A 22339-nucleotide genomic window follows, 5' to 3' on the forward strand; every position below is an offset into this window, starting at 1 on the left:
CTGGCACAGGGCACCAAAATGTCTAGTTACGGCTCTGTTACTCAGTGTTGGTGTTTTCAAGACTGTGGTGCCGACCATCGGGACGCCGATATCAACTCGTTCAAATAGGGACATTGTTAAAAAGGTTATAGATGCAAAATCTATATCAGTATAATCCACTTGTTTTTTTGTTTCTTTTTTTACTAGATATTTTACTATTTGGACTACACTCTTTCAAGACCAGTAAACACTTCAATTCAACTATACTCTGCAATGTTTACTGGTGGCTTTAATTCTGAGCATTTCTCAGTCTCAAATAGTTTCACTTCCCTCATAGTAAGCTCTGATGGAATCATTTATTCTTTAACCATTATTGGTCCAAATGGTAAGTGCATTTATTGTGAGATTTTCTGCTATTCTGTATGAATGCATTGAATAGGTAGGGATTTTGATGGGCAAATAAGACTTAGGGTGTGTACACACGGTGAGATCCTTGCTATGTTCGATTTTGACTATGCGATTTCCCTTGAACTCCCCCAGAGCCCAGATAGCACAGATAGGACAGATTTTGACTATCTGTGCTTGAGATTTTGTCTATATACGATTTTGACCAAGTGCCAATTTTGACTATACTTTGTACTAGATTGTACACTAGATAGTCAAGATTGACTTGCCTGCACAGTCTATTTAGCCTTACGATACCGACCCCACGGGAGCGCGCATCGGGATCGAATTGGTATCGCAAGCTGCCTAGCACCAACTAACTAACTAACTTTTCATAAGATTTTGACTATATAGTCAAAATCTCAGAGATTTATCTCACCGTGTGTACACACCCTTACCCAAACATGACCACCGACTGAGTGACAGGTGAGGTGCTATAACTATATTTTAGAAATCAAAAGGGTTCAGCTTTAACAAACTACTATAATAAAAAAGGGGAAATATTTACACTAATAAATATCAAAAACAAGGAATAGTGTCTCATTTAAAAAAAGCATAAATAAAGGAAAAAAAGTCCTGAAGGAAATTAGAAATTGCAATTATATTTCTAACTTTACAATTTAAGGTGCATACACACATAGGCCCTCATTCCGAGTTGTTCGCTCGCTAGCTGCTTTTAGCAGCATTGCACACGCTAGGCCGCCGCCCTCTGGGAGTGTATCTTAGCATAGCAGAATTGCGAACGAAAGATTAGCAAAACTGCTACTAAATAATTCTTTGCAGTTTCTGAGTAGCTCCAGACCTACTCACAGATTGCGATCAGCTCAGTCAGTTTAGTTCCTGGTTTGACGTCACAAACACGCCCTGCGTTCGGCCAGCCACTCCCCTGTTTCTCCAGCCACTCCTGCGTTTTTCCCTGGCACGCCTGCGTTTTTTAGCACACTCCCGGAAAACGCTCAGTTACCACCCAGAAACGCCCCTTTCCTGTCAATCATTTACCGATCAGCAGTGCGACTGAAAATCGTCGCTCGAACACCAGCAAATCTAAGTTTTGTGTTAAATAACTTAGCGCATGCGCTCTGCGTACCATGCGCATGCGCAGTTAGCAACAAAACGCAGCATAGCAAAAATCGGCAACGAGCGAACAACTCGGAATGACCCCCATAGTGCGATGTGTGCTTACAATTTTGACTATATAGTCAAAATCAGAAGAAAAGTTAGCACATATTGCACCATGTGTATACAGCTTGCGATTCTGATGTGCGCTCCAGCGGGGTTGGTGTCACAAGAAAAAACAGACTGTGCAGGCCAGGCAAATTTGACTGTATTGTGTACAATCTAGTTTTTAGTATAGTCAAAATTGTATATAGTCAAATTTGTACATAGCCAAAATTGCACTGTGTGTACAGTCAATATTGGTGGTTCTGGGCTTCTGGAAGTTCAAGGGAAATCGCAAAGTCAAATCTTTAGCCAGAATCACACCGTGTGTATGCACCTTAACTGTGATAAATCAAAGATCTTATCCATCTATTCTCATTCATACAGTCCTTCAGGCTAGCTTTAACTTCAAGTGGCAACACCAGAAGCTAAATCCGTTACTATTTATTCATTTATGCATTATGATCAGCTCTTCCTTGACACCCTTAAAAAAGAATTCTGCACATGGGACAGCCAGTATATCTACATGTTGGTCCCCACATATAAACAAACACTTATTGCCCCCTACAGAAAACAATAAAACACTTTGGCCCCTAACAGGAACAAATGAAAACATATTGTCCCCAACAGGAAAAAATAAAACATATTGGTCCCCACAAGACATGATAAAACACATTGTCCCCCCGAGAGGAAGAGAAACATTGGCCCCCACAGTGAAAAAAGCACACAATAGCCTCCACAGGGAAAAAAAACACACATTTGTCTACACAGGAATAAATAAAATACATTTAATTCAATGATTGCCACCACAGGAAAAAAACAAAACGCTAAAACACATTGATTTATTGTCCCCACTGCCAAAAAAATAAAACAAACATTGATCCCCAGACTCCTACAGAAGACTGAGTGACCTCATCTTCTGGGCTATCAAAAATAGCTGCAGAGCTAAGTGCAGGAAACCAGTCTCCAGACCAGTGAGTGCCTAGTGTCGCTCCAGAAAGTCCAGACCAATGGGTTGGAACTTGGTCTTGCTCCCTCACCAGGGCCCTCAGCACCTCATCACCATCCTCAGCCCATGTCTTCTCAACCCTTCATCACCTTCCTCAGCCCCTCATCACCTTCCTCAGCCCCTCATCACCATCCTAAGCCCCTCATCCCTAACCTTCACCCCTCATCACATTCCTGAGCCCTTTATCACCATTCATAGACCCTCATCGCTTTCCTGAGCCTAAACCCCTCATCACCAGCCAGCCCTCAGCCCCTCATCACCTTGCTTTACTACTCATCACCATCCTAAGCCCCACATCATCTTCCTCAGCACCTTCTCACTATTCTCAGCCCCTTCTCACTATTCTCAGCCCCTCCTCACCATCCTCATCCCTTCCTCACTATCCTCAGCTCCTCATTACGTTTCTCAGATATGCATTACCTTCGTCAGACCCTCATTACAGTATGTTCCACAGCCCTCAGCCCCTCATCACATTCCTAATCTGCTCATCACCTTTCTCTGCTCTTCATCACCTTCCACAGCCATCAGTTGTTATCCCCTTGTTAGCTCCTCATCAATGACCTCAGCACCTCACCTCATCTCCACAGCCTGCCTCAATGAAATGTCAGTGACTCACTGATTGTGTGCGGACAGTGACTTATGTGTGGCAACATGACCTATAATATAATGCCGCAACGTCGCCATCTGCCTGGGCAGCATCTGAGCCCCCTTGGAAAGCCAAGCGCTGCCCAGGCCATGCTACAAGGACTAGATTTCATTTCAGTTTGATTTCCATAGAAAGCAGACAGGTACGGGCCCCCCTCCCTGTCTGCGCCGAGATCCCAAGTCCCAGCAGTCTTGCACTGATGGTGGCCCTGACTGTATGTGTACATTTGCCCTCATTGAGGAGCCTCATAGAATGACAACTCTGTGGAATAACCCTGCATTTTCATCAGGTATAGACCCCACATCATACAAACATTGGAAAAAGCAAAATATTGTATGAAATTCCTCCCGGACATTGCCCCTCCATCTCATGTCTCATGAGCTCTGTGATGGCTATGACTTCCTATTCACCACCTTCTACAAATACTTGGAAGCTGTGAACACATTTTAACAACAACAACAACAACAAAAATAGCATAGTTAATAAAGACACAGAGAACAATACTTTGTAGCGACAGCTTATGTACGTGATTCCATATTCTGCAACAACCAGCAGGCTATACAGTGCATCCGGAAAGTATTCACAGAGCTTAACTTTTTCCACATTTTATTATGTTACAGCCTTAGTCCAAAATGGAATAAATACATTTTTTCCTCAAAATACTACACACAATACCCCATAATGACAATGTGAAAAAAGTTATTTTTGAGATTTTTGCAAATTTATTAAACATAAAAAACTAAGAAATTACATGTACATACCGTATATACTCGAGTTTAAGTCGACCCGAATATAAGCCGAGGCACCTAATTTTACCACAAAAACCTGGGAAAACTTATTGACTCGAGTATTAGCCTAGGGTGGGAAATGCAGCTCTAGACGTACACAGCCGTCACACTGCCAGATATCCCCCCACAGTGCCATATATGCCCCCACAGTGCCAGATATGCCCTTACACTGCCAGATATGCCCCCACAGTGCCAGATATGCCATCACAGTGCCAGATATGCCCCCACAGTGCCAGGTATGCCCCCACAGTGTCAGATATGCCCTCACACTGCCAGATATGCCCCCTCAGTGCCAGATATGCCCTCATAGTGCCAGATATGCCCCCTCAGTGCCAGATATGCCCTCATAGTGCCAGATATGCCCCCTCATAGTGCCAGATATGCCCCCTCAGTGCCAGATATGCCCCCTCAGTGACAGATATGCCCTCATAGTGCCAGATATGCCCCCTCATAGTGCCAGATATGCCCCCTAATAGTGCCATATATGCCCCCTCATAGTGCCAGATATGCCCCCTCAGTGCCAGATATGCCCTTATAGTGCCAGATATGCCCCCTCATAGTGCCAGATATGCGCTCCCTCAGTGCCGGTTACAGTACTTACCTTCCTCCGCTCCCGCGCTGTCTTGTGAAGGAGGGACACGGAGGGCACAGCACTCGCCTCTCCTGTGTCCCTCCTGCGTCTCTGGCGGCCGCGGCGGGTCTGTTAAATGAAGTGCCGGTTCGTGAGCCAATCAGAGCTCACGAACGGGTACTTCCTCTGATAGACCCGCCGCTGCCGCCGGAGACGCAGGAGGGACACAGGAGAGGCGCACGCTGTGCCCTCCGTGTCCCTCCTTCACACTGCACTGACTGCCCTACGTGTCCCCACTCCTTCCCTGCACTGACTCGAGTATAAGCCACGGGGGCTTTTTCAGCACAAAAAAAAGTGCTGAAAAAGTCGGCTTATACTCGAGTATATACGGTAAGTATTCCCAGCCTTTGCTCAATACTTTGTTGATGCACCTTTGGTAGCAATTACAGCCTCAAGTCTTTTTGAATATGATGCCACAAACTTGGCACAGCTATCTTTGGCCAGTTTCACCAATTCCTCTTTGCAGCACCTCTCAAGCTCCATCAGGTTGGATGGGAAGCATCGGTGCACAGCCATTTTCAGATCTCTCCAGAGATGTTCAATCAGATTCAAGTCTGGGCTCTGGCTGGGCCACTCAAGGACATTCACAGAGTTGTTCTGAAGCCATTCCTTTGATATTTTGGCTGTATGTTTAGGATCGTTTTCCTGCTGAAAGATGAACCGTCGCCCCAGTTTAAGGTCAAGAGCACTCTGGAGCAGGTTTTCATCCAGGATGTCTCTGTACATTACTGCATTCATCTTTCCCTCTATCCTGACTAGTCTCCCAGTTCCTGCTGCTGAAAAACACCCCCACAGTATGATGCTGCCACCACCATGCTACACTGTAGGGTATTGGCCTGGTGAGTGGTGCCTGGTTTCCTCCAAACATGACGCCTGGCATTCACGCCAAAGAGTTCAATCTTTGCCTCATCGGACCAGAGAATTTTGTTTCTGAAGGTCTGAGAATTATTCAGCTGCATTTTGGCAAACTCCAAGCGGGCTGCCATGTGCTTTTTACTAAGGAGTGGCCTCCGTCTGGCCACTCTACCATACAGGCCTGATTGTTGGATTGCTGCAGAGATGGTTGTCCTTCTGGAAGGTTCTCCTCTCTCCACAGGGGAATGCTGTAGCTCTGACAGAGTGACCATCAGGTTCTTGGTCACCTCCCTGACTAGGGCCTTTCTCCCTCGATCGCTCAATTTAGATGGCGAGCCAGCTCTAGGAAGAGTCCTGGTGGTTCCGAACTTCTTCCATTTACGGATGATGGAGGCCACTGTGCTCATTGGGACTTTCAAAGAAGCAGATATTTTTCTGTACCCTTCCCCAGATTTGTGCCTCAAGACAATCCTGTCTCGGAAGTCTACAGACAATTTCTTTGACTTCATGTTTGGTTTGTGCTCAGACATGCACTGTCAAGTGTGGGACCTTATATAGACAGGTGTGTGCCTTTCCAAATCATGTCCAATCAACTGAATTCACCACAGGTGGACTCCAATTAAGCTGTAGGAACATCTCCAGGGTGAAGCAAAAAGAAGGCTGCGCTCTAATATTGTGAAACAATGGTTGCCAATAGCAATTGCATACAGTTAAAAATGACATTTTAATAAAAGAAACACAGAAATGTTATATGTTGTTTGTATACATTTCGGTGTTTTTGTATTAAAATGTAATTTTTAACTGTATGCAATTGCTATTGGCAACCATTGTTTCACAATATTAGAGCACAGCCTTCTTTTTGCTTTATTTTGTATTATTGTGGGAATGACTTCCCCTATAATTGACTGCAGCTTAGCAAGAGTGCCTCATACATCAAGTGCCTGAATATACCTTGGTATAATTCTTCTTTGCATCTACATCTCCAGGATGATCAGTGAAAACAGGATGCACCTGAGCTCAATTTTGAGTTTCAAGGCAAAGGCTGTGAATACTTATGTACATGTGATTTCTTAGTTTTTTATTTTTAATAAATTAGCAAAAATAACAAAATATTTTTTTTTTCATGTTGTCATTATGGGGTATTGTGTGTAGAATTTTGAGGGAAAAAAATTAACTTATTCCATTTTGGAATAAGGCTGCAACATATAGATGGAGCCATGCTTGTCGTGGCACCATCTGTGCCTTGGCACACCCGCCCGGGCACGCCTAACGCCGAGAGCAGCTCCGTCTGGCCAGGTGTGCGTGCCCGTGATGGAGACGCACCCCATTCACTAGAATGGGAGAGCGTCTCCGTCTGGGCGGGCGCACGCACCCGGACGGAGACGTGCCCCATTCACTAGAATGGGAGCGTCTCTGTGCACTCCCGGCGTGACTAGGCGGATTGATCCCACGACTTAGATGAGCTCGGCTCCATCTGTAACAAAATGTGGAAAAAGTGAAGTGCTGTGAATACTTTCCGGATGCACTGTACAGTATTATACAACGCACATGCGTATATCAATTAAGTCTATGTCACTAAGAGAATACTGTGTAAATTTCAATATAAATCCTCTGCTCATCTAAAATGCTTATGTGCTCTATATCCGATATAGACCTAATTGTAATACTGTAGCTAGCAGTTTGCAATGACACAATCTCCGCAATACAGCCACTAGATTTAAGGAGTTGGTTTTGCTTTATAACTGATTGCACTTCAAATCTAGTAGCTACTGTATATCACTGAAATCACATCATTGTATGCAAATCGCAGGTTATTACAGTCAGGCCATACGGACTGTAATATGACCTTCACCTGACACTTCTTGTTCTTAATAGATCTTTCTTGCGGATGTAAAGACAGATGTAGACGGCAGATATGTATCCATAGGCGTATACTATATCAACATTTCTGGATTGCACATGTAAACTTAGCTGTTCCCAAACTGCATATCAACATTTTTTCTTATCACTCTTAGGCCACAAGTTTCTTATGGAAAATTCAGCAAAAATTATTAAATGGATTAAACTGTTCATTGATGTCATCCTTAGGTTCAGTTGTGCTTGTGGCTACCGGCACGTTTTTATCATATTCACCATAAATAATTTGAATTGGTAGTGGACCACCTGTGGCTGTATCTGGGAATCACTGAGCTAACTGATTGGTTAACACCAACAACATTTTTATAAATATGAACAATTAAAGTTATGACAGTAAATTAGTTTCTTCCATGTAAAATCACCGGTGCTGCCCTACTACAAGATACTATAATTATATTGCAACCTCTAATAGAACAGAGATTGCAGATGGATGATTTTCGGCCATCTGCGCAAGCGCCGTGATCACATTGCATGTGTGTGGGCTTTCACTATGCAATCATATCCCGGAAGAATGAGATCACATAGTGATTGACAGGCAGCGGGCGGTCGGGGCAGCGCTGCAGTGTTGGGGGGGGGGGGAATGGTGCAGGAAACACTGGCGTGTCATGGTCATTTTGGGGGGCGGCCGGACGATGTTGCCCGCATTTCCTGTGATAGGAAACATGGCGGCGGTGTATCTGTATCCACAGTCTGTCTGTGTATACAGGTGTCTACCTGAATTTCGAGGTTTATGCGGTGTGACCGAAATTGAATTGCGATCAGATTGCTGGGCTGCGCTAGACATGCTCGGCAGCCTTGCCCTGTGCTGGTCGGCCCCCATGCGATTTTATCCGTAGCAGCTTTTGCTATTTTAACAAAATATGCTACGGACTCCGAATATCCCACCTATGTTCAGAATCCCTCACACATGGGAATATTCTTGCTTTTGTAAGAATTAAGTGATGTATAAAGCATGCTATGTTTAAAAATGAAGCTGTTTGGATATAATATCTCATTGATATGATGATCTAATATCCAGATACTGTGACCGACACAAAAAAGGTTGTGTCTGAAAGATGGGGATCTGTGTATCTTGTGCGGAATCCCATGGAAGGAACATGGACAATAAATGTAACTGGTGAAGGACGTCACTCTGTGAATGTGGAAGGAATGAAAGGTATATATTTCAATACAGTAGTTATTTTATTATTGCTATACCTGATACATGTTTTATATATATATATATATATATATATATATATATTTATTTCATATACTGTTTCATTATATTGAAGATTGAACTGTATTCAATAGAAGACAAAACCTATATCATAGAATTTTGGGTCAGGATTGTATATTATTGTTGCCCTTACATTCTACAAGTCTACAAAAGATCTGATCAGCACAGTAGGTACATTATGGGCTCATCTGGAGTTGGAGATACATCCAATGGTCAGTAAAAGTGATTTGCATATTAAACATATTTGGCCTACGAGAATGTCACATGTGTGGATATGAGCAATCACGTGACAATCACATCCAGTTATGAGTTGCCCCTACTGCTTTTGAGATCATACTTGACTCCACTACTGGCATCCATCAATTTTTAATCAGACTTTTTTTGTTGCATATTTTTTCTCTCTTGGATAATATTATGGCAGACAGTTTATAATATTTAAGCTTAGTCATTTGTGTTGTATTTTCTAATTCTCTTTTGTTTTCTGTTTTTCTTTCAGTAATGAACACATCAAGTAAGTAATCCAGATCTAAATCCAAATTTCCCATGGCAATCATCCACCTGCCTGTACCTGGACAGGATCTGACAGCCTGACAGCTTATCTCATACAGTAACAATGCAATAACCCTACAAGGAAGTATTATTGGTGCACTAAGTCCTCGCAGAATAATATTTCCTGGTTGAGTTTTATTCATTTGCCAGAGTTACGATGGAGATAAGCTATGCAGTGTTATGATATAAACTTGCCACACAATGGAAATATTTTTATTGCCAATCTCATTTAAAAAAAACTGCTGATAGGCAAAATTATTTTACTGACTTATTTATATCATTCTGAATTGTATAAATATAAAAGTAGTAGCATCTTGTAGACAAGGGGGATCAGCCATATAATGTTAGTGCACAGCCTGCGGGTTGGGATCCCTAGTGGGGCTCCAGGATTTGTTTTGTCATCCTTTACATGGCAGAGATCCATTATTATCTTGTTGGGATTTGCCATATTTGGCACTCAGAACAAAGGCACAAACACTTTTGCTAAACAAGGCTGAGCTCCAGTGACATAAGAGATTCATATTTGTACTGACAGGTAAAGATTACTGTACCTTGGGGATACATACAATATCCTGGCAGACAGGATGCCGGATGACACTATACCGACAGCGGCATCCCGACTGCCGGAATCCCGATAGCGAGGCAGTAAGTCCCCTTACGGGCTCTCTGCGCTCACCACGCATCGGGCCCGGTGGCGAGCTGAGCTCGCCACACGTTATGTTCCCACTCGTTTGTTGGCGTTGACCCATCAACCGAGTGTGAATACTGGGCAAGTGTTGGGATTTTATTTGTTAGTAAATTGCCGGCTGTCGGGATTCCGGCGTCGGTCCCCTGAATGCCAGGATCCCAATAGCCAGTATATTGACTACATCCCGTACCTTGTTATGCTATATTTACAAAAGGTTAGAAACTATGATTATCATACTTGGCAATATAGAAGATGGATTTATAGAAGTGCTGTGCATGACTTTGTAGATCGACATAGGGGTATATTCAATAAAAGTCAGATCCATTCCAACATGCATTTATTGGAATGGATCCGACAACCCTTATTCAATGGATGGCCAAATCCGACTGTCAGATTTGAGCCAAATCTGACTGTCGGATTTGGCCGTACCCGGGGTGCTGTTCTGCCGCTGCTGTCAGCGACTGTCGGGTGCACTGACAGCGGCGGCGCGGGGAGCAGACAGCGGCGGCCGGCGGGTGGTGACGGCGGGGGGAGATGCACAGCGGTGGGCGGCGGGGAGAGCTGCCAGGGGATGGCCAGGCAAGGTACCTCTCATGCCCGTAGCCTGCCGCACCACTCCCCGTCTCCTCACCTCAATCCGACTTATTTTCAAGTCAGATTGAGTTTGTCGGAAAGGGGGCCAAAACCTGTCAGATTTGGCCCCATTTCCGACAGAGGCACGCGGATTGGCGGCTATTCCACTGATCCACGTGTTTTCCGACATGCATTTTTTGAATAGGTCGGAAATCCCTTCCGACCAAAATCTGACGAATGCTGCCGTCTTTCCGACAAGATGGCAGCTTCCGACAGTTATTGAATATACCCCTTAGTTGCGCTGCTGTTCCTTCTTTCCAGTTAAGGATCCTAAAATACTGTAATACATAAGATACAGTGCAAAAAAAGATATGTCTATTTCTAACGGATACAGTAGTTAGAGCGTATGTATGGACAGCTGCAAGGATATGTTGGCCACTGTTGTATGGGAAGATTACATTGCAGTTGCTGAAAATTGATGTTGTCTATCTTCTCCAGCTGTAGCTGATTGCTCTGAATGTCATCCTAATGCTACATGTGAAGAACTGTTTGGCAATAAAGAATGTTCCTGTAATGATGGATTCATTGGGAACGGATTTACTTGCGCTGACATTGATGAATGTGCCTACTCGTGGTCCAACAACTGTTCTCATACCTGTACCAATACATTTGGCTCCTATATATGTAACTGTGCAAGTGGGTATAAGAAAAACGTGGCAGATTTTTGTATAGACATTGATGAATGTTCAGACCATACACTCAATGCATGTCACTCTCTAGCAATCTGCACAAACACTATCGGCAGCTTCTCTTGCTCTTGTCCATATGGCTACTATGGGAATGGGTTTCACTGTGAGATTAATGAATGTACAACACACCTCTGTCCTCAAGACACGGACTGCTATAAAGAAAAAGGATCTTATTCCTGTTTTGACCCATGTTCTAAATATACTTCACTTGACGAGCCATGGCGAAGCACATCAAATACATATGGGTATAAATGTGATAATTATATGTCTGGATGGTACAGATTTGTAGGCACTGGAGGGATTCGCATGCCAGAAACCTGTGTGCCTGAATTGCACTGCAGCACAAACTTCCCAATGTGGGTAAGTGGATCACATCCTATGATAGGCGAAGGAATAGTAAATGCTACCGCCTGTCTAAATTTCAATAGTGACTGCTGCCACGGTTCAACTGATATTCAAATCAAGGCTTGTCCACTCGGATACCACGTGTACAAATTCAGCAGCACACCATTCTGCAATGCAGCATATTGCACAGGTAATTTCACTGTGATATTATCTAATATTTCTTAGTTAGCTAAAAACATCATTATTATTATTATTATTATTGTTCATTTTTAAGATTTGCCAGTAGATAAAGTGAATGAAGATAAAGTACCAACCAATCAACTTCCATGTTACAAGCTGGGTTTGGAAAATAATCGTTAGGAGCTGGTGGGTTGGTACTTTATCTCCGTCCACTTTATCTCTCTCCAAGGCTTAGTGCATAGAGTGATATGGAAGCTGGGTAGTGGCAAGGAATAAGGTGATGCTGATGAGTGGACTCGAGAACCACTCTGTGCTGTATGCACTGTACTTGCAAAATGCAGAGCCACTGTCTGGGAACAGGTGATGACCCCCAATGTGCTGACCGTGTTGTTGAGAGATTTACAAGTGAGGTTGAATAATTTGAAGAGTATTCCATTTATGGAGAAACTTGGCAATCACTGTAGGGATTTACAGAGTGGTACAGTAGATGTGGTGCAACAAGAAAGGATGGTCAGTCTTGCTACTTAGGATTAATTGACGTATGGACACCCAGATGAGTGAAAATACAAAGAAATCTGCTGTAGCTGATGCAGGAGAAAACTGTTACGTGTTGGTTGAAGACAATGAATTGTGCTGCCCCCACAGCCTTGCACTCCGTTAGGAGGCACAGGACCCACCACCCTAGGTACGGGCCTGGGTGTCACTCTCTAGCCCAGCTGTCTTGTGTCATTTGCCACTGTTTACCAGAAATGTTCTATTTGTGAGGCTAATAATCTATGGGAGCTAGGGAAAAGGAATGAAGTAATGTGCAGCTATCTATAACTGTCGTCCACATTCCTCCTTTAACAATATGTCATTATATTTTAGACCCTGCTACCGTTAATGAGCTATGCTCTTGCGCAAATGATGAAGAATGTAGACTGGTGAATGGAAGCTATAGTTGCCACTGTAAAGATGGTCGTGAAGCCCTAGGTTTGTAAAACTGGTAGACATTGAGCCTATAAAACATCCTGCAGTAATGGTGAATTAACAGACACGGGGGGAGGAGGGGGGGTGTATACAATAGGGTCTGAGTTTGCTGGAGGTCCATGATTTCGTCCAAGAATGGCCATATATAATTTACAAGGCAAAAAGATGCCAAGTGTGAAATACAGTACTGTGCTTTAACTTTTCATCTCAATTTCATGTACTCATTGCTAAGCAGGAAAATTATCATCTACAATACTGTATACTGAAACGGGTTTGCAAATTAAAAGGACATGTTGATTAAAACAGTTAAAAGCTAATGATATAATGTAGGATAGATGCACATATTTTACCATAAATAAATACATACATAATGTTGCACTAGCATTCGGTTCCTGAACATTTTGCCAGTAATTAGTGACCTCACACTGTACCAGCAGACAGGTGGCAAGGTCATTTTGGAGGTGTAACTGCGACTCCTATGCACCTCCCCTCCCATCCCACACACACACCCCCACACCCACATCGCTTCTAATGGGCCCTGCCCAATATGGTAGACGGGCGACCCGGTGGCGGGGGGAAGTGACCCCCACCGTCACCTGGCTCCATATGTGTGCATGCTAATATGGATGAGATTGTCCATATTGGCCTGCAAGCACAAGCGACCCGCCACCAACGATGAACGAGCGCGGGGCCACGCATCGTTCATCGTTGGTTCCTACACATTGACCAATATGAATGAGTTCTCGGTCATTAATGAATGAGAACGTTCATATCGATCAGTGAAATCGTTAAGTGTGTAGGGCCCATAACAGTAATACTGTGTCCCACCAATGTCCCAGTTAATGCATTTCGCAGCATCATTGAATCCCCTAAGCAACAGTACTGTACATTGACCTTTTGCTCTCACCAAAAAGTACAGCCCCCAGAATAGGTAGACCTTAGCAAGCCCTTCAAAACCAGAGGAGCAAGAGGAGGGAGAACAAAGTACTCATGCCATGACCTCTCTGGGGACCTGGGAATGCCGGCAAGGCTAACCACACCTCCAAGATGGCACAGCTGCACCATCTTAGGTGCAGTTTGTATTAAGGGCCCATGACTGGGCATGGACCCGCAACCCACCTATTACTATTACTGGGGCCAGACAGATATATTTTCAGCTATGTTCATATACAGTACCTACTTGTAAGCAAAGCCCAGGGTGTTGGCTGGATTATGTGAAGGCCATAGTTGTGCAGTGGAAATCCCCTAATCTCAACTTAATCAAATAACACGTTGAGGATCCTTAAGATGTTACCTCTCTGCTTCCAATCATGCCATTTATTTAATGAAGATGAATGTTGTGGTAGTGAATTAACTGCACCTGCTACCACCAAGATGCTGACCGCACACCACCTTTTTGAACCATACTTATGCATTCAAATGGTCTTTAAAAGGGAGTACCAGGGTAGCATGACAATGGAAGCAGATACTTTACAATTACCTGTAGGCTTAACATGCTATGCCTCTAAGCCGGGACACTCGTGAATTATACAGATTCTGTGGATGGCTGACTTCAAGCCTAAACAAAAAACAGCTTAGCGCTAAAAGCTAAATAGAATTGGTGCACATGTGTGATAAAATTAAAAATTAAAAAAGAACACACTAGCAATAGCAGCCATTATAGGGAGAGTACTCTACCCTTATAAAACACACAAACTAGACACACAAATAACAGCGCTAATTAAAATAGTGTGTGCTTTTATTTAGCAAATTTAAAAAAGAAGAAATATTTATCACATTTAATAATAAATCTCATCACAGCTACCGGTACAAATCCTGCAGGACAACACAATTCAATGCAGAATACAATTCCGTGCTTTAATGCTAATATTTACTGCGCAGACAAAGTTATTTAGTCAGTCCATTGACTACTTCCAGGTTATAAAGTTATATGCAGAGTAAAGCAGTGGTTATTGCCACTAATATTGGCTAATCGGTTAGTTGCTAGCAGCAATTAGAGGCAGTGTTAGTCAATTAATACAGCATGCTGTTTTTTTGTATTATCAAAGCTTTAGAGCAAGCAGCAATGGTCCACGCTTATGGATAAGTATAACCTGCTTTCTGGATCTGGAAAGTGATCCTATGGTCCAGTGTAGTGATCTCTCCCGGCTCCTGGTGCTTTAATTACCCTTTTGCGGTGCCATATCTGGAGTGTCCCAACATTGGTCCAAACGCCTGCAGGTAAATGAATTGTAAAGACCGGTCCCGGACAGAGATTTGGAAGACCTCTTAGGCATTTCTCCGCCTCTAGCACATTCAGCGGCTTCCTCAGAGAAGGGTAATTAAAGCACCAGGAGCCGGGAGAGATCACTACACTGGACCACAGGATCACTTTCCAGATCCAGAAAGCAGGTTATACTTATCCATAAGCATGGACCATTGCTGCTTGCTCTAAAGCTTTGATAATACAAAAAAACAGCATGCTGTATTAATTGACTAACACTGCCTCTAATTGCTGCTAGCAACTAACCGATTAGCCAATATTAGTGGCAATAACCACTGCTTTACTCTGCATATGACTTTATAACCTGGAAGTAGTCAATGGACTGACTAAATAACTTTGTCTGCGCAGTAAATATTAGCATTAAAGCACGGAATTGTATTCTGCATTGAATTGTGTTATCCTGCAGGATTTGTACAGGTAGCTGTGATGAGATTTATTATTAAATGTGATAAATATTTCTTCTTTTTTAAATATGCTAAATAAAAGCACACACTATTTTAATAAGCGCTGTTATTTGTGTGTGTAGTTTGTGACTTCAAGCCTGCATTTCACCTGATTTTAATCTGCCACAGATCCTGTGTGATTCACGTGTGTCGCGGTTTAAAGGGATGGTATGGACAGCCTTTTTACAATATATAATGAAAGACACCACTGGAGTTTATTTTTATTTGTTTACACTTCATTTATTATTATTTTTTCTTTAACGAATCTATTTTATTTTCATTTATTGAATTTATTTTAATTGGTTAAGATACCTCATAATTTCATACTTTACAACATGTTTAATGTTGTCTCTACAGATATTGAAGATGTGCACCTTGACCTGGTGTGCAATACACATGAAATAACAGCTTCATTCCGGACATGTCAGCTGAAGAGACTAAACCTTAATGTCACCAACATCCACCTATTAGACAACACCTGTGTTGGTAATGCAGATTGGAACAACACCGGAATCATTTCTGTTATAAGTCCTCTGCAAGATGGTATATGTGGAAATCAGCTGTATGTAAGTACGTCGGGACATGTACAAATGTGGCGTGGGAGGCTGAATTTAAGTAATAAGACAATAAGCAATAAAATATGGAACATTTGTATTAAATAATCACAGAACATTATGAGTGAACTAGTCCACCCTGTCTTACAGGGATAGGGACTATTTTACTGATTGTTTCTAGATTGGTGTATACATTTTCTGTACTAGAAGACAGATCATTCATAGTTGCCAGTTTTCCCTAATTCTAGCGATAGGCACAGGATGTTAAATGTTTGTTGCTGTAAACTGCCTGTTTTTCTATATTGACCACCATATATACTATTCCTGTTATACTGCATTTTCATTATCTAGTCATATTGGGGGTCATTCCGACCAGTTCGCACGCAGCGTTTCTTCGCTGCAGTGCAAATGGGTCTGGAATGCGCATGTGCGGTGTGCGCATTGCGCACGCACAACGTTGCCCCAGCGACAGAGGTCGCCGGGCAACAACGCTTACAGAGAAGAAAGCGGTCGCAACGGCGACCGCAAAAAAAATGGACAGCAAGAGGGTGTTCCGGGACGCCTACCTACAGTTTGCTGCCGTTTTCAGGGAGTGGTAAGCAAAACGCAGACGTGTCCAGGCAAATGGAGGGCGGAGGACTGACGTCAAAGCCGGCCCATCATCGCTGGATCCATCGCACTGGGTAAGTAGGTCTAGGGTTACTTAGTTTTGAGTGAAACTTTTTCAGCATAGCAGGGCTGCACAAGCGATCACAGCCCTACTGTGCTAAATTACACTCCCCCCATAGGCGGAGATTAGTTGATCGCACCAGCAGCAAAAAGTTGCTTGGTGCGATCAACTCGGAATGAGGGCCCTTACCACAGATAATTTTTATTGGTATATTGGTATATATGGCAGTGGTTCCCAAAACGCTCAAGGCACTCCGTCCAGGTTTTAAGGTTATCCATGGCTCAGCACTAATGGTAAATCAAATTGACTGATGCGCTAATTAAGTCACCTGTGGCCAAGCATGGATACACTTAAAACCTGGACTGTTGGGGTGCCTTGAGGGCCGTGTTTGAGAACCTCTGTTACAGTCTAATGATCAGTAACACTTTTCTAACATCTAATCTATATAATTCATTGACTGCTGATAAAACTTATGGCATCATGTTGGAATGTAATGATAGTTGGTATAATTTGTGACCTGCCTCACCTGTGTTACTGATGCTACTTCCAGAGAGTTCTGACATAACACACATCTACAGTCTGACCAGAGTCACAAGCGAAAACAGACATGCATAGAGTCATACAGACACATAGAGTCACACAGATATAGAACAATCATAAAGACATTCATAGGGTGACACATATACAGTGTCAAAATAGACACAAGGGTCTATTCATAAAGAGATAACAGAATTGTTACTTATCACTATAGATTGCATCAGTTTGATACGATATATAGCTTTAATAAGTACCAATTCATGTGTACTTACCCTTCTGACGATGCGATCCGATATCCTGGACTCCGGCGATCCCATCTTCCTCTGCGGTCCCCTCTGCAAAGCATGGAGTCAGCTGGCAGGTCCATTCTGTGCACATGCTGGCGGCTGCAGTCAGAAGATGATGTAGGGGCTGTGTCACAGCCACTTGGGCGGCTCATGCTGGACGCAGGTGCTGGTCGTTGCCAGGCAACTGGGATGCTGTGTCTCTTCTGGCCACCCGGGCTGACAGTCCCTGTCCGGTGCCTAGCAGCGATGACACGGTGACCACAATGCCCGCTGGGAGCTGCTGGGTAACCAGGATTGCAGATGGCATTCCCAGCTGCTAGGCAACTTAGATCAGGGAACTTCCGGCTGACAGCTGGGATGTTCTGGGCATGCAGCAATGCAGCTGCATATCCTTAGGGAATAATTGCTCTCTTACCACTGCTCACTTGCTATTGGCCAGGTTACCCTTTATATTCTTTTCTTGCCACTCCCTCTGTGCTGCTTATAATTTACCATGCAGTGTAAACCGCTGATCCCTGTTACCTGTCTTGATCATACTACTGTGGACACTCTGCCGGAATACCTGTCTCTCAGAGTCCTGTATGTCGCTTTGCCTGCTACATCCAGGGTTAGTGTTGCAATCTCCATCTGCCAACTCTAGCTCCGTGACTGGGAGCTTGCATACCACCGAAGAGTCACCTGTTCTGACAGAGTTTAATCTAGCTCGTGCCTCATACCTTGGGCAGCCGGGTGCCTCACTCTCAGCCACTACTCAGTGGTATTCGAGGTCTACAGTCTATTGGGTGATTTCCTACTGCTAGAGGTATCAAGTCCAGGGGGCCCTCTAAGTATCGGTGTGCACAACAAGCACTGAGGGAACAGCGGGTGGTTGTTATTGGTGAAAACATCTTGAGGGCTCTAGGAGCAAACAGTACTGGAGTTCCCCATGACCCGAAGCAAGGCTAAGTGCCATGTATTGCAAGTACAAGTATCTTCACATCTAGCAAGTCAAAGTATATCCTCACTCATCCAGAACCACAATTCTAAAGCAAATCCAAGAGTCTCGTCGCCAAGTTATTCCAAGGTTCCTAACAGGCTGCTGGGAGTTCGGGGTGGGGTGGTGGGGGGAGCAGCTAGTACCGCATGCCTAGCAGGGAAGCATTGAGCTCCCCTGCCCATTTTGCATTGCAGTTCGGATTATGCTATCCTTGAATGTCAACTCCCCGGAGAAGTGGAAAGTAGAGCTTTCTGTCCTTTCATGAATTGCACTCACCATACTAAAGTATAATGATGCGATTTAGGCACAGAGCTGGATGCCGCTGGAGAAGTCAGGAACTTCTCCATGGTAGCCCGCTCTGTGAATAGGACAAAGCAGAGAAAAGCCCTGTTTACTGCAAAACAGGTCTTTTCTCTGCTTAATGAATAGACCCCACAGATTGGGACACAATATAGGGGTCTTTATCGCTATATATCGCATCATATAAATGCGATATAGTACGGATGGTGTAATGGTTAGCATTACTGCCTTCCCAGCACTGACGTCATGGGTTCCATTCCTACCATGATACTAACTGTGCAGAGTTTGTATATTCTCCCCGTACTTGCGTGGGTTTCCTCCGGGTACTCCGGTTTCCTCCCACACTCCAAAAATATACCGGTAGGTTAATTGGCTCCCAACAAAATTAACCCTAGTGAATGTGTCTCTGTGTACATGTGATAGGCAATCTAGATTGTAAGCTCCATTGGGGAAGGGACTGATGTGAATGGGCAAAATATTCTCTGTAAAAGCGCTGCAGAATATGTGTGCGCTATATAAATATCTGGTAATAAATAATAATAAGAAAAAACCACCCTAAGGTGATTCTCTCCAGGCGCTGATTGGGGAGGTTCAACACAGCAGCTAAAAAAAAGAGGTTGGTCAGACCTCATATAAAATAGCAACAATAAAAATTCTAGCGCTAAACGGTCATATATGAGATGAGCAAATTAATACACAAACATATTTATTTCATATAAAATTCACTAAAACGTCCATGGAAAAAACAAATACAACAAAAGATAATAATAAACCCTAGAAAATGGTGTACGACATAACTCCCAGACACATTTAGCTGGAAAAATGGAGGAGGTGATAGGACCTGTTCCTATATAGAGAGTCCCCTTCTGTATCCAAATGTACCAATAGAATAGTCTTTTGTTAGCAATAATTACCACAGATGATCAAGGATTATTAAGCGGCTCTGCATTCCGCAGTATTGCAGTTCCTTGGTGTAGTGGTGAAAGTAGGTTCCTCAATTCAGATGGTTTACCTCCAGCAAAGGTCCATGAGGTTCCGTATGGGGGCTTGGTTCAGGTCCTCTATCTCCAAATAATTGTAGGTCCAGGGAGTGATACAAGGAAGCAGCTCACACCAACGTGTTTCGTTGTGTTCACACAACTTTTTCAAGGTGCTAACTGGGCTGTAAATAAGGGTTTATATACCCAACCAATATGGCTGCTCATTTGCATAAAAGATTGAGATTAACCAGCTCATCTCATAATATGACCAATTAATGACAGACATATATATCTACAATAAACCACATGTTAATGCATTTAAAAGATACCTAAACTAGTTTAATAATATGTTTATTCACATATCTAATAGTCACATGACCGCTTAGGGATGCCTCACCTGAGACCATAGAGATATAATGCATTGAAAAGCTATATATACTGTGTCCACATGAATCATTTGTCTAGAGATAATGACAGCCCTTATTTACAGCCCAGTTAGCACCGTGAAAAAGTTGTGTGAACACAACAAAACGCGTCGGTGTGAGCTGCTCCCTTGTATCACTCCCTGGACCTACAATTATTTGGAGATAGAGGACCTGAACCAAGCCCCCATACGGAACCTCATGGACCTTTGCTGGAGGTAAACCATGTGAATTGAAGAACCTACTTTCACCACTACACCAAGGAACTGCAATACTGCGGAATGCAGAGCCGCTTAATAATCCTTGATCATCTGTGGTAATTATTGCTAACAAAAGACTATTCTATTGGTACATTTGGATACAGAAGGGGACTCTCTATATAGGAACAGGTCCTATCACCTCCTCCATTTTTCCAGCTAAATGTGTCTGGGAGTTATGCCGTACACCCTTTTCTAGGGTTTATTATTATCTTTTGTTGTATTTGTTTATTCCATGGACGTTTTAGTGAATTTTATATGAAATAAATATGTTTGTGTATTAATTTGCTCATCTCATATATGACGGTTTAGCGCTAGAATTTTTATTGTTGCTAATAAATAATAATAATATCGCTAGGAAGGAATTCACATATATACTTACCTTCTTGGAGAAGTGATCCAAAAAGCCATCCCTTCAACGATATGTGATATCACTGTCTTGGCAACCAGGAAGTGTCTGTTGCCAAAGGACCAAAGGACCAGTGCCAAAGGAACCAGCAGCTTAGATACAGCCAGGGCACAGCCACACTGGGATGAGATAAAGGCATTTATCCTGCACTGTACTGCTGCTGCTGTCCCCTCCTCCCAGCCTGGGCAAATCCAGTGTCACACTCTGGGGGGACACATTACCGGGACCTTTGGTAGGTGGTCTTGGCTACAAACCCCCCACCCCACAGAAAGCCCATTGCGCTGACTGAGGGTCACGGTGCCCTCCAGGAAACCAGCTGGACAATAACCTGGGGATATGGTGCACAGAGGAGGCCAGCTGCTACCACCATTCACCCACACACCGGGCCATAGGTATGGGCAGACTAGCCCTGTTGTCTGAGAAGGGGAGGACATAAATAGTTGTCTATTCATATTTCCTAACAAACAGTATTTAATGAAAGGGCAAAATAGGCAAAAATACATAAAGAGAGAATTTAGAAAGGATTATAATTTATGTATTTTTGCCTATTTAACACTTTAGTTAAATGCTATCTCTTAGAAATCACCTGTAATAGTTCCCTAAGTGCCCCATACCCTGCTGCTATGGCTGTTGATGGACAGAAAGACAGGGAATTAATTAACTTTTCATATAGAAGTACAGATTACGCCATCCTGAGATGACGAATCTGTAAACAGCAGCGGAACGGAAAACCTCTATGAATCGGTTTCGCCATACTATTGTACCTATGGTACCTGTAAGAGCGGGTCTGTACTACTCACACCACCCCCACCCTTTCCGTCCAGCATACAGCTGCAACTTAATGGTCCAGGGACCCTTGAAAGTGGGGGTACTGAGGCATGTGCCCCTTATGCCTTCTGTGCTGTTTATTAATCTGACTCTGCTGAGTTTCCTATAGATCCTCTGTAGGCCATTAGGTAGAATGCAAATTCTGATTGGAATTTTGTTGTTTAATAGATTCATGAGAGTATTTAAGAATATAGATAGATAGATAAATAGATAGATAATAATATGGCGTTTACATGTATATCAGACCTAAGGTGCAGAGCACGCATCTGCACATACCTCCGCATACACTACTGAGACACAGTTAAGCCACACACTTAACACTTCTTTACCTGCCACCTTCACACAATCCATACAGGCACGCACGTGTACAATTGTCCAAAACTGCATGTCGTACACTACTAGTAGTGCGTGAGGTGATCACTGCAGCGCTATCAGTCACAGGTCACAAAGAAACTGTGCAACAAGAGTCAGAAGGCCACTGGCCACGTGCTCCCTGGCAACCCACTGCTGTATGCAGGGCCGTACCAGGTATGTGCGCTGTGTGCCTCGCACACAGCGCAGGATGACCTGGAGCGCAATCAGCCGCCAGCACAATCTACAGCACACACTCCACACAGGTGCTATCAGCTCCGCTCCAACCCCCCTCCCTCGTCATGGTAACACTGAGCGAGCGCTCTCCTCCTCTCACAGCCAAGCCGGAGCAAGGCTGCGATT

General features: G+C 43.5%; 1 protein-coding gene across 1 annotated transcript in view; it reads left to right on the plus strand.

The window, feature by feature from the left end:
• LOC134944166 (uromodulin-like) overlaps positions 1-22339 on the plus strand; it is an 86983-nt gene that overhangs the window by 40526 nt on the left and 24118 nt on the right. The window contains exons 6-11 of the mRNA XM_063932742.1: positions 187-364; positions 8446-8583; positions 9143-9157; positions 10955-11740; positions 12598-12702; positions 15763-15971. Of these exons, the coding sequence (XP_063788812.1) occupies positions 187-364; positions 8446-8583; positions 9143-9157; positions 10955-11740; positions 12598-12702; positions 15763-15971 (1431 nt within the window). The remainder of the gene's footprint in view (positions 1-186; positions 365-8445; positions 8584-9142; positions 9158-10954; positions 11741-12597; positions 12703-15762; positions 15972-22339) is intronic.

The sequence above is a fragment of the Pseudophryne corroboree genome, chromosome 7 (assembly GCF_028390025.1).
Source record: "Pseudophryne corroboree isolate aPseCor3 chromosome 7, aPseCor3.hap2, whole genome shotgun sequence".
In the NCBI taxonomy this organism is placed as follows: Eukaryota; Metazoa; Chordata; class Amphibia; order Anura; family Myobatrachidae; genus Pseudophryne; species Pseudophryne corroboree.